The sequence below is a fragment of the Ovis aries genome, chromosome 2, assembly GCF_016772045.2.
Source record: "Ovis aries strain OAR_USU_Benz2616 breed Rambouillet chromosome 2, ARS-UI_Ramb_v3.0, whole genome shotgun sequence".
Lineage (NCBI taxonomy): Eukaryota > Metazoa > Chordata > Mammalia > Artiodactyla > Bovidae > Ovis > Ovis aries.
In genome coordinates, this window is record NC_056055.1 from 89617465 (window position 1) to 89630699 (window position 13235).

General features: G+C 43.5%; 2 protein-coding genes across 2 annotated transcripts; both read right to left on the reverse strand.

Moving 5' to 3' along the window:
* Window positions 1-51: 51 nt before the first annotated feature.
* LOC114112826 (interferon omega-1-like) lies at window positions 52-4334 on the reverse strand. The gene has a single exon (XM_060410990.1). It carries the CDS (start codon window positions 3179-3181, stop codon window positions 2561-2563), a length of 621 nt encoding a protein of 206 aa, XP_060266973.1. The 5' UTR covers window positions 3182-4334; the 3' UTR covers window positions 52-2560.
* A 1614-nt stretch (window positions 4335-5948) lies between these two features.
* LOC114112827 (interferon alpha-3-like) lies at window positions 5949-6506 on the reverse strand. Its single transcript, XM_027963930.1, has one exon. It carries the CDS (start codon window positions 6504-6506, stop codon window positions 5949-5951), a length of 558 nt encoding a protein of 185 aa, XP_027819731.1.
* Window positions 6507-13235: the final 6729 nt, after the last annotated feature.

Sequence of the window (13235 nt, forward strand, 5' to 3'; positions counted from 1 at the left end):
AACTGAACTGAACTTACCTGGGTAAAGTGACAATGCAAGAGCAGAGGGTTCATTGCCTATGGATCAGAAATTCACAGAAGAAACCTGCATTTCCAGTGGATATGACAGAGAAAGGCTGTCACCTCCTCTAGCGTCCTGGTCTTAAAATGAAAGTCTCAACTCCACAGCTCTTCTCAGCTCTACTCTGGGATGCTGGGGCTCCAGTTGTTTTCAGTACAATTCTCCCTGCCTGCAGATTGCTTTTCTTTCAGAGTTCTCCAAACCAATTCCAAGAGATGGACGAGAAGGCTGGAGTATGACTGATGACAACCACCATCAGTTAGGAAAAGGAAAACTAATGATTTCTGCTAGATGCTCTGTGTCACCAGTCAGATTGGCAAAAACTAAAAGGGATGATAAGATCCTGTTTTGGTCAATGTGTGAGAACATATAGGGACTTATATGGTCTTGAATATAGATTAATGTAGCCATTGTTATCAGGGACAGCTGGCAGTATGCATGTGCAAGGTTTATGTGTTTTGACCAATAATATTGACTTCATGGCCCCTTGTTCAGAGAAAGACTCTCGCTTCCGTTATAAGACACCTGCATACACTTGTAGCAGTCTCTCCTCTAAAGGCACTGATTTCTGAGAAGGACCGACTGTAGGAGGTGACCCTGCCAGCACTTAGGGACTGAAGTCTTTATGGAAAACAACGAGGATCAAACCCAGGCCAGCCCAGGGCTGGAGAGCAGAACCTCACACTGCATGGCCCTTGCTCTTTTCTTCCTGCCTGTGCCTTGCTGCTGAAAGACGGAAACCCAACAGAGAGTTGATTAGGTGATTTTAGAAATGTCTTCAAGAAGTAGTAGAGTAGTACTCACACTAAAGAAGCAAGAAACATGATTAAGGAGTAATGTGTGTGATTTTCTGCATTCATGGGAATGCAGAAATCTCTATGATTTCCCTATTATTCATTTTTATGGTAGATCAAAGCATTTTCTACGAATCCTTCTTTCTCAAAGAATTTCTGTGACTTCCTAAGAATACTTCTAGAAATCTGAAACACAGAAATTGGAATTGTCTTCAGCATTGAGCACAGGAGCTTTCACACACTGAATATACTGTGAAACTAGCCCCCAAGTTAAATATTGTTACCAAAGACCTAGTATCTTTCCGGTATTGCCTTTCAGTCACTGCCTCAGGCCAGCGGACCAGTCTGCTCCCCATGGGCAGCTACTCTGGGATTCTCACTGTCCTGATTATTTGTGCCAAGCACACTTTTTTGCTTCTTGTAATATGGACTTATTGATCCAAACAGTAGTCCTATGAAAAACTACTGTTATTTTCCCCATATTTGAGAAGATCAAGACAGAATGCATGCCTGCATGCATGCTAAGTTGGTTCAGACAGGTCCAGCTCCTGTGACCCATGGACTGTGGCCCACCAGGCGCCTCTGTCCATGGGATTGTCAAGAAAGAATACTGGAGGGGGTTACCATATCCATCTCCTTAGTGTTTGTGATATTTTTCAGGGTCACACTGCTGTTAAATAGCAGAGCTGCATTCAAAGGTTTTGAAACTTCTAGAGCTCTCCTTTCACTTGTGCTCTCTTCCAGTGATTTCCACTCAGAGAAACTTTGAAGCCAGAAACCATCACAGAACAGAGCTCCTGTGTTGGAGGCAGTGAAGATACAGTGTAAGGGAGTGGATTGTTCAGTAAAGCAGGACCAAGGAGAAGGCGGGAGGAAGAGTAACAGGCGTCAGGCTCAGCCACTCAGCACCACATGTTCTCAGCTTCCCTGGAGGAGGGGAGTCCTCCCCCCACATCCTGACACCAACCATTCTCTGTTGATTGGGTATAAGCTAGTTATACTTGTGACTTCAGGACTACTCCTCTACCACCGTTTCAGAGACTCCTTTCTACCTGTTTCTTTTGGGTGGAGGGGGCTGCACTCCACAGCTTGCAGGATCTTAGTTCCCTGACCAGGTATCCATGGCACCTGAGCGTCTCACACTGGAAGCATGGAGTCCATTCCACTGGACTGCCAGGGATCCAGAAATTCTACCTTGTGACAATCATTTCCTGAAAAGTGATACAACTATTCTGTAGTATAAATGGACAAATGCTATTCTATGATAGGTTTATGTAGACCAAATATGTATTTAGTTCTTCATAATGAAAACAGTAATTACTTTCATAAGAAATTAATAAATAAAACAAATTAGAAGATTAAGGAAATGAACATATTTTCTAAATTTTATTACAATGCAGAAAAACATTTTTACATGAAAATATAAATATGATGAGATAAAATAAATACATAAATAAACATAAATAACATCATGGCAGTCATCCCTTATGGACTGATCCCTGTGCAGTTGAATACTTTTTATATCTACTTGCTTATTGCTACTGAGAAAGTACTATTGATTGAATTCAGGAAACATGGTGGCTAAAGCAGAAATCAGCATCCTCTAAAATGACTTCAGGGGAGCGTACAAGGGTGATGTGGCATCTTAGTCACTGAGAGTCATATCAAGATGAGTTTAGGCCTCCATCCATCATTCTTAACCTTTCTTACAAGCTGGTTGATGAAGACAAGGATCTCATGATTTCCACTCTGATGGTTTCCCAGGCACAGTCGCTGTATCCCTTTTCTTGCAGGTAGACATGGATGCCCTGGAAGTACCTCTTCACAGCCAGGGTGGGGCCCGTCCTTCCCAGGGCAGAGTCTTCCTCTCCCATCACCTGCCCCAGGCAGGCGTCCAGGTCATCCAGCTGCTGATGGAGTCCAGTGCGGAGCTGCTCCAGGAGGGTGGTGTCCCAGGCAGCAGAGGAGCGCTCTGTGTGGAAGAGGTTGAAGCTCTGCTGGAGCATCTCGTGGAGCACAGAGATGGCCTGGGCCTCCTGGAGCTGGCCGCCCTCCACCATCTCCTGGGGGAAATCGAAGTCTTTTCTGTCCTGCAGACAGAAGCGAGGGGAGATTCTCCTCATTTGGCCCAGGAGTCTGAGGTTCTTCTTGCCAAACAGCACGTGGTTCTGAGACAGGTCACAGCCCAGTGATCCTCCTGGGCCGTAGCTGACCAGCACCAGGGCCATGAGTAGAGAGAGCACGAAGGCCATGGGGAAGATGCGGCTGCTGCTGGGCTGGCTGAGACGGCGTCTGGTGGAACCTTGAGGTAGGTTCTCTGATGCCATGATTTCTAAGCGAGGCCATTAAATAGTGAACATGGTAATTTTCATTTTCTAATTGTTTTAATACACTTTCACTTCCTTTTTTGATTTTCATTTATGTATTCACAATATGATCAAAGAAAGTGTCATCAGTTTAAAGCATTAATTTTACCTATTTCCCAATAATTTCAAATGTACCCATCTGATTGTATATGTCAATTAAATGAGAGTGTTTTTATTATTCATCACTTTTATTTACACTGTTCAGCACTTTTCTGCTCAGAGTTTCAGAGCTGGAGGAAGGACATTCAGTGATGGTGTGTCTCATTGGAAACTTATGTCACAGAATCTAGTGAGTTTCAGTCATTCATTCAGGCAGTTGCTTCCACTGGGCATCTCTGTTCCTCTGTCTCTCTTCCTGTGAGAACGAAGGACGGTGAGAACCAGGCTACTCATTTAGGTGATACTATAGTATTGAATGAAAGGTTATTTAGAAAATAATTTGTTAATAAAATGGTATTTTTAACAGTAATATCGGAATGTTTTTTACTTGTTTAGGACCCTAATCCTCAGGAAGGTTTACAAACCTCTCAATGTACTTAAACGTTCCCTGAGGGCCTTCCCTGGAGGCTCAGTGGTGAGGAGTCCACCTGCCAACAGGACCCCATGCGGTCCTAGAGGATGCGCGTGCTGCAGGACAGTGAGCCCGGGGGCACAGCTACCGCACTGTGCTCTAGACCCCGGGCCCTCACCACCGAAGCCAAGTGCACTGGAGCCTGAGCTCCCCAACAAGAGAGGCTCCCACAGTGAGAAGCCTGTGCCCCACAACTAGAGAGGACCCACCTCTGCCACAACTAGAGAGAAGTCCATGCGGCAGTGAAGACACAGCACAGTGAGAAATGAATAAATGAATAAAATTATCTCAAAAGTCCCTCTGACTTTACATATAGCTACTGAGTGCGGTATGTCCCAACTGGAAAGAAGAGAAAGATGATTGATCCATCAATGTCCTGAAGATTGCCTACATTAAATACATGAATTTCCACAAAGATCTTTGTTGCTTTGAGAAATTGTATTCTTCCAGTGTTCACTTTACTAACATATGTCCTGCGAGGAAAGCTCTGTCCCCCTAAATATATTATATTATATGTTGCTAAATATATTAAATGTATTAAAAGCCCTGCACATGGAATAACTTAGGTGCGTGCACAGAGGAGCTCCTGTGTCTCCTCCATTGCTCACTGGGGGCGGGGTTCCCTCTATTTACTGTGTTTCTCTGGGAGGCTGGACAGTCTGGACCTGCAGTGCTTGGCAGGCAGAGCAGGTGAAGTCATAGGAGAGTGTCTGACAGAGCTAGAACTTTCACTCTGGTTCTGCTTTGAGTTGGTGGTTTGCAGTCATAAGGGGAAATTGACAACCAGAAACTGTAATGGAGAAGGACACAGCTGTATGAGTGGAGAGGACGCCTTCATGCAGAGCGAATGAGGAGAGCACGCTGGAGATTTCTACACTGGGAGGAAGTGCTGAGGATTACGGTGCATCCTCCTAGAAGTCAAGGGAAGGCACTCCTTTGAATGAATTATTCAAAGTTTAGTGATGGCATGTGTGTTTAATATATATAAATAAGCTTGAGAAACCCTTTTACTTCCTTAGAGTCACATTTCTCATGGCAGCTACTGTTTCTGCATGGCCTCTCTCAGCTGTCTCTGCAGTCCCCAGCCTGCCTTGTTCTTCTTGCCTCCATTTGAAGAGTTCAGGAAGATTCTTTACTCAGGAATGGCCAAGTGTAGAAAACTTACTCCCCCTTCCTCATCCTACTCCAGGATCCTAGACTCCACATATGCAGATTGACCTCTCATGATGTAAGTGCTGCTGCTGCTGCTGCTAAGTTGCTTCAGTCGTGTCTGACTCTGTGCTACTCCATAGACGGCAGCCCACTAGTCTCCACCGTCACTGGGATTCTCCAGGCAAGAACACTAGAGTGGGTCGCCATTTCCTTCTCCAATGCATGAAAATGAAAAGTGAAAGTGAAGCCACTCAGTCGTGTCCAACTCTTAGTGACCCATGGACTGCAGCCTACCAGGCTCCCGCATTGCTGGGATTCTCCAGGCACGAGTACTGGAGTGGGGTCGCCATTGCCTTCCCAGCATGATGTATGTGGTTCTCCACTAATCCTTGAAGGCACTCCGGTTTTCACAGGCCCCAGGCAGGTACCTGAGTTCATGACGTGGGCTTTTCTCCACCCATCTCCCTCCCTCCTCTAGTCTGTGTCTCAAGAATCACATTCAATCCCCACTCAAGTTTCCATTGTTCCTTCTATGACCCAGGGTGGGTAACCCCGTTCCCTCTTCATTAAGAAGAACTCAGTACAGGCTTATCTTGTAGGATCAGGCTTTGGGTCAGGTTTTATTCAAAGATGTGTGCAAGCCCGTTTGTTTTTTTTGAATTATTTTCTCTACTGAAAAACAAGAGTAGTCTTGTACAAAATATAGTACAAAGCAAGTATCTTATGAATGATAAAGATTTAAATTCTATGAACAGCCTAAATATTTCCAATAATTTAAAGAAATAAATAAATGTGACAACTTTTTAAGATATGGAAAATGGATTCTTAAATCTGTTTTAAACAGTTATAGTAACAAAACCTTTAACATATATTTAAATAATCCCATACATTAGCTATTACTTATATTTCATCTGACACAAAAATAGAGTTAAATGTTGCACTTTGAGTCTTAGAAAATAGCCATTTAGTTGACCAGATGAACTGTTTTCAGATTCAACGCCTTCTTTATTTCCTGAGTTTTCTGATGAGCTTGTTGGCAAAGACCAAGCGCCTTCTGATTTCCACGCTGACAACCTCCCAGGCACAGCGGCTGTATTCTTTCTCTTTGAGATACACACTGGTTCGCTGGAAGTAACCCTTCACAGCCAATCTGGAGTTCTCACTCCCCAGAGGTGACTGTTCCAGTGTCCGTCCCTCCCTCAGACACGCGTCCAGGTCCTCCAGCTGCTGATCAAGTCCCACGAGGAATCTGTCCAGGAGGCTCTCATCCCGACCTGCAGAAGAGCCCGTGGTGCTGAAGAGCTGGAAGGTCTGCTGGAGCAACTCGTGCACAACAGCTGTGGCTTCTGTCTTCTCAAGCCTGGTCCCGGGCACCAGGGTCTGAGGAAATCTGAAGTCAGTCCTGTCCCTCAGACAGGACACAGTGGGCACTCTCTCCATCTGACTCCAATGTATGAAGCTTTCCAGATTGCCGTGGCTGGCAGGCAGCTCACAGCCCAGGGAGCACGTGGGGCTGGAGCAGAGCATCACCAGGGCCAGCAGCACAGAGACGGGGAGGGCCATTGGGATGCTGGGGGCTTGCAGGACTGCCTGCAGGGGAGGTCTAGGCAAGTTCTGAGGGCTTGGGGTGATAGGTGGCTCTTAAAGAGTGAGTCGAGAAACTTTCATTTTCTGGTTTTTTCCACATTTTCCCTTTCCTTTCTTTTTCTACTCTTTGTAATGAAATCAATAAAAGTGCTAATTTTTGCCATGAGTGCCTAGGTGGGGGACATCAAATCATGCGTGCCACTGTGGTTGATAGCTGCACAGCCGTATATTATGCTTTTCACACCTCCTTTGTTGCTCCTCGGAGAAGAGTCTGATCAAAGTCAGAGAAGGGACAAATATTCATACAATTGTGGCTTTTCCAGGTCACCAAGAAATGTTCAGTATGAAAAGAGCTTATGAGAGAAGCTTTGGATTTTTCTCATTTTTCCCTCACTTACACTTTTCTCCCTTCTTTAAAAAATTTTGGTTCTCTATGTACCTTTATGATGTCACCTGAGTAGGCCTTAAGCTCCCTGGAGACATTATAGGGAACAATATCACTGATATCATTTGTTAAAAATGAGTTATTTTGCAAGTATAATCCACAAGGCACTTTTTACGGTGCTGGTTGTCCTAAACACTTCATGTTCGCCTGTGTTTATTTCTCTTTCTCCTCCACCACTGCAATATTTCAGAGGATATTTTGCTTCAGTCTTTGTGTGATCGTGCAGATAATCTCATCTCCTTAGATATTTCACAGGGAAGTGATAATCTACCATGCACTCAGGGATACTGAGGTTGCAATTACATTTCTCCTTGTAATGCATGTCTCTACCAATTCTGTAAGGTACAGATAATTTTTAATAATATTAATGACAGAAATTTTTGCATGCAGCCTCTCAACAAAGTGTTTTTAATAAACATGAATTAGTCTTCACAGCTTTCCTATGAGATAATTACTATAATTATTGACATGTCTGCAAATACTGCTGCTACTGCTGCTAAGTCGCTTCAGTCGTGTCTGACTCAGAGCAACCCCATAGACGGCAGCCCACCAGGCTCCCCCATCCCTGGGATTTTCCAGGCAAGAGTACTGGAGTGGGTTGCCATTGCCTTCTCCAGTTTGCAAATAAGGAAACTGAAAACTCAGAGAGATTACTTAACTTGCTAACAGTCAGGATTAACTGTATAAGTGGTACTTGACCACTGTACTCTTCAGCCTCCACATTATTCCTCATTAACCTTAAGCATTCTCCATAAGCTACATAACATACAGTTGTAATTAAGTAATCCCTCGAATTATGTAACATTTGACTGCCGTGAGAGATTGTAAGCTCCCTAAAGGCAGTAATGGCACAAGTGGAGAACCTAGGAAAGTGTGTGTCCCTGGACAGAGGGGTCTCTGTCCCATTGTTGTTTGTCACTAAGGCATGTCTGACTCTCTTTGATCCCATGGACTACAGCACACCAGGCTTCCCTGTCCTTCTCTATCTCTCAGAGTTTGTTAAAATACCTGTTCATTGATTTGACCCAAAGTGATCGAATCATCTCATCCTCTGTTGATCCCTTCTCGTCCTGCCCTCAATCATTCCCAGCATCAGCGTCTTTTCCAGTGAGTGGGCTCTTCCCATCAGGCGGCCGAATTATTGGAGCTTCAGCTCTGTTCCAGAAGTAGTTCTAAGAGAACTATCCACACCAAAGTTTGAGTAGACCTAGTATTTGAAGAGAAAATGAGAATCTTCTGAAAACAAAGATTGTAAGAGTAAATTTAAATGGGTTTTTTAACTTTCTGAATAGTTTCTCAAAATATTATCTCAGGTGGAAACAGAGACTGTCAGAGTTGTGGTTTAGTTGCCATAGTCGGCCAGGCTCCTCTGTAGATCTCAAAAAAAACACCACTTGAAATACAGGATTGGAATTTATCAGGTGCAAAGGGAACTATGTGCTCAACTGTTGTCTAATGATTGTAATGTCCCAGGAATGAGCGAATGGCACTTTTGTGACATTGAGTAATAGGAATTGGAGAGGAAGACCTTACTTAGTGTTCCTCTAAAGAAGGAAGCACCTTGTCAGAGCAGACAGCTTGGTCCAGTGCATGAGATAGTGGACATGGGGCAAGATCCCTGGGTTGATGTCACAGCTCCAGCCTGCACTGCCTGTGTGACCTGCGGCACTACGGTTTCTCCTCTTAAATGGAACTGATCATCACAGAAGTTTCACTGGATTTTTCTGAAGAATGTAGGACATAACGTACTTCTGACAATGCTTGGACATATAAGCTTTCAGTGTCTGTTAACTGTTCCCACGAGGCAGAAAATTCACACATCCATCTATGGAAACTGGATAGAATTTCCCTGAGATGACCTGTTTCCCTTCCCTTAATGTTCAGCTCACTGGTCAACATTATCACATCTAATCTCATCTCTGCGTGAACATGATGTGCTGTCCAAACACTACATCTAGTAGCTTCCAGGGAACAGCTGACCTCTCACACATGAATAGGGGGACTGTGTGGTCTGTACCCCAGTCTCTTTTCAGGGTGAGTTAATAGGTCTATATCCTCAGAATGTCATAACCTCCACGAATAGGGAGAAATGTGAACAGACAAATAAAGATACAAATAAAGATAAATAAATAGATACTGGGAGTTAGCAGAGCGGTCCTCTACCCTTTTAGGTAACACTGTGCCTAAGAGCCTGCCACCCTCCTTGGCTCTGTCTGCAGCTAAACAGTGTCACATAAGCTGCTCTGAAATCTGTCATCTGTAGAGCTCTGCGTCCCTGTTTGTGTAGTTAAGTGACATTTTGTCATTTGCCAGAGATGTCACTGTTTTCAACTACATCATTTACTTTCTCTTTACCTAGGTGCATTACTTCTTCATTCACTGCTTACTTTTACTTTCTAGGAATGTTGAATAAGTGGAAAGTTGGATCTCTTGAAAAATCATGGAGGAAATACATTAACTGTTCTATTCATTTCCGTTTTCTGTTCCTGTTTTTGCAATAAACCTCAAAATGGAAATAGAAAAGATTGTAGGAGCATTAGCACAGCTTTTACAAACTGAAATACAAATGACAAAGAAGAGGCAGCAATATGAAAACTGTATAAAAGTACCTAACCAAAAGTGGGTTGCTTGGACATGACAGGACACTGGCCTGGGCTAAGAAGGCACATTCTAACTACTTGAACACTTGGACAGGAGCGGTGGTTACACTTGATTTTATTAATTTGAACTTAGACGAGCATCAGGATTTAAGATGGAAGTGTTGTAGTCCCAAATTCTATGTAAATGTTCTAATTGTTGAAACATTTCTTTTGTATTTAGAATATTTCATTTTGTGTATCACAATTCAGATTGTATGCATGGAAAACAAAACAGAGAGGATTTTTTGGAATGAATATGCCAATCTCAATAAATAAATTTTCCATTATAATAGCAATTTCAAAAATTCAAATTTTGAAAATCTTCAGCCATCATGTAAAACAGACTCTCTAGAACATCTATTGTTTCCCTGACCTAAATTAACCACCTTTTTAGGGAAACAATTTGAGGCCCAGCTAAACCAGACCTCCCCCATAAAAATACATATACACATATTGTTGCATCAACATTCAAAAAACAAAGATCATGGCATAACAGCGCTATCACTTCACGGCAAATAGATGGGGAAGAAGTGACAACCCTGTCAGATTTCATTTTCTTGGGGTCCAAACTTACCGCGGAAGGTGCCTGCAGCCACAAAATTAAAGGCTCTTCTCCTGGAAGAAATTATGTGAGAAACCTAGACCGCGTGCTGAACAGCAGAGATGCCGCGTTGCCAACAGGGGCCGTCCAGTCGAGGCTATGGTTTCCCAGTGGTCATGTACGGATGCGATTTGGACCATAAAGAAAGTGCGCGCCGAAGAATTCATGTTTTTGAACTGTGGTACTGAAGAAGAGTCTTGAGAGTCCCTTGGACTGCAGGGAGGTCAAACCAGTCAATCCTAAAGGACATCAACCCTGCATATGCATTGAAAGGACTGATGCTGAAGCTGAAGCTCTAATACTTTGGCCACCTTCTGAGAAGAAACCGACCCTTTGAAAATGACCCTGATGCTGTCAAAGATTGAGGGCAGGAGGAGAAGGGGGCAACAGAGGATGAGATGGTTGCTTGGCATCACTGACTCAATTGATATGAGTTTGAGCAAACTTGGGAGATAGTGAAGTACGGGGATACCTGGCATGCTACAGTTCACAGGGTCACAGACAGTCGGATATAACTAAGCGACTGAACAAAAACACATACACATATATAAATACACACACTTGTACAATATATATTAAATAAGTATATACATATGTGTTGCTACTTTAACATAACAGGGTGAACAGCAAATGTTTATTGAATTGCTATTGTATCCTGTATTATTTATTTTGCTGCACCATAAATGTTACCTCATCAGCAGGATAACGGCTAGACTAATTAAGTGACTGTTTGTGGTATTAATAGACTGAGCATAGTAATGTGTCAAATCCTTTATATACTGTTCCATCAATTGCGATTAATTTTATCTCTTAACTCTTTGTGGATACAAAAATTTGCTTTTGTTTTTTTTGTCCTCGCACACAGCATGTGTGAGTTGTTTTTTGAAGATCATTATTAGGAAGACTGTCTTCAACTTTCCATTTGCAATATGTAGAAGATCAGGATGAGGCTCTTGGGCCTGGACCCAAATGGAAGACTCACTCATCACTTTTTCTTCAGTCATCCTCACCTAGTTGCAAGGAACTGCCTGATTATTCTTTTCTTGTCTCCCTCAGGTAGTAAGGAAACAGCCTGTAATGTGTCTGCACTGTGGATATTTCCCTGCAGGCAATGCCTTCAGGGATCAGCTTGGAAGTTTCTTTCAAACAGCTGATGATACTGTGAACTATGACAGGCATTCTTGTCATTCTCCCCAAAGCTGAACTTGGAGAGAAAGCATTTGGGTCAGACTGTATTTTAAGGAAGTGTGTGCAAGCAAGAACAATCCTTGTTCCCCTCGACCCCTACCAGACCTTCATTTGAACAAATAGTGCAAATGTGAAACCTGGCCTCATGCCCTGTCAAGTACAAACTAGCACGTTCCATTGGCACTTGCCACCTACCTACAAGGATTAAATCATGTGCTCTTGCAGCTGCTGGTTTTCAACAACCCTGGAAAGGAATCTCGGGTGGAAAGCAGAAGTGAGGCATTCTGTGTGCAGGGAAAACTGGCAGAGCAAGTCTTCAGAAGGTGAGCTATTTTCAGGAGCCCATTTTAACTCAATTGTTCTTCTGTCTCCTCATAGCTAGAAAAGCATGGAAACCCTTCATGGTGACAACTGCTTCTTGTAACTCCAAGAAACCTTCACGACACTGGCAGAAAACATCCACAAAAAATAGGCACATGATTGCATGTATTGCCTCTTCACCAAAATCACATATATCCCTCTGTGTGTCTTTGGAACAGATTCTCAGAACTATCTGAGGTGCTGTCTCCTGGGCTGCAGTCCTCATTTTGCTCCCCAAACATTTAACCTGCAACTTTCGTGTTGCGCATTTTTGAAAGTCAGCACCCTGAACTTATCTCTTCATCCATTCATCACTCAACAGTTTCCCAACTTGCTTGCAGTGAGATTCCCATGAGGATAAATCCAGGCCAGGGAACGTGAGAGGAAGTGCTCTCACCCTGCATAGTCCTGGCGCTTGGAAGCATCCCCTGTGAGCCACCAGACTTCATGTCTTTACTGCCGCGTGTACTAGATCTAAGTACCACAGACAAACATGAAGTCATATATTGATGATGGAAGAAGCCACAGAACAGAAGGTACCCATGTCCCTGAATTACCCTTTGAATGCAAGCAAACCAGAAGATTCACCTGATCCGGAAGGCCTGCATTGTGTTCTTCAGAGAAGGAAAGATAAGTTTCTATGATGATGAAAATCCACACAGTTTATTCTTTATCTCTATAGCACCTAGACTTAACTGAAAAAGATATTTAAGAACAGAGGATTCTGGAAACCTGTCCATGGGAAAGAAACTCTGAATTCTGAGTATAGAAAATACACCCCCGCAGACATCAAGAGATCTTTTCAATGATGATCACAAGATCTTTATCCAAGAAAAGACATTCTGCTCTGCTGTCCACAACCTGCTTCTGAAAAATCATGATTTTTATTTTAGTTTTCAGTGCCTGAGGAAGTATGAGTTGCAATCGATTTGGAACAGGAAGCAAACAATAATGGAATCCATTAGCGAGTGTTACAAATATAAACACCCTTATTGTTGCCATTTCTTTGAAGATTTGTACATGAGGGAAAGGCACTTTTCATTTCCACTCTGACAGCCTCTCAGGCAAAGTGGCTGTATTCCAGCTCCTGAATAGAGATGGATGCCCTGGAAATACTCCCGGGCAGGAAGTCCCGTGAGAACTGCACAGACTGTCTCCTTCCATGGGCTCCAGTTGTTTCAGGCTCTGATCCTGGCTGCAGGGTAGCACGGCTGTCCTCCGTGGTGAAGAGTTGAAAGCTCTGCTGGAGCATCAGATAGTGGTTGCAGGGGCCCTGAGTCATCTGCACTGGAGTGATCATCTCTCTTTTCCGAGGAAATCTGAAGTCGGCTTTGTCCTTCAGGCGCGACTGAGAGCGGATCCTTTGCATCTGTTTCAGGTGTTTGAAGATTTCCCTGTGTTTCTGGCGGTGGATCCCAGGCTCGTTCCAGCGAAGAGAGCAAGCTGGGATGCAGCAGCTCCTTCCACCAGCA

Excerpts from the sequence above, each read along its gene's own strand:
- LOC114112827 (XM_027963930.1), bottom strand. The coding sequence starts at position 6,506 with ATGGCCCTCCCCGTCTCTGTGCTGCTGGCCCTGGTGATGCTCTGCTCC.
- LOC114112826 (XM_060410990.1), bottom strand. The coding sequence starts at position 3,181 with ATGGCATCAGAGAACCTACCTCAAGGTTCCACCAGACGCCGTCTCAGC.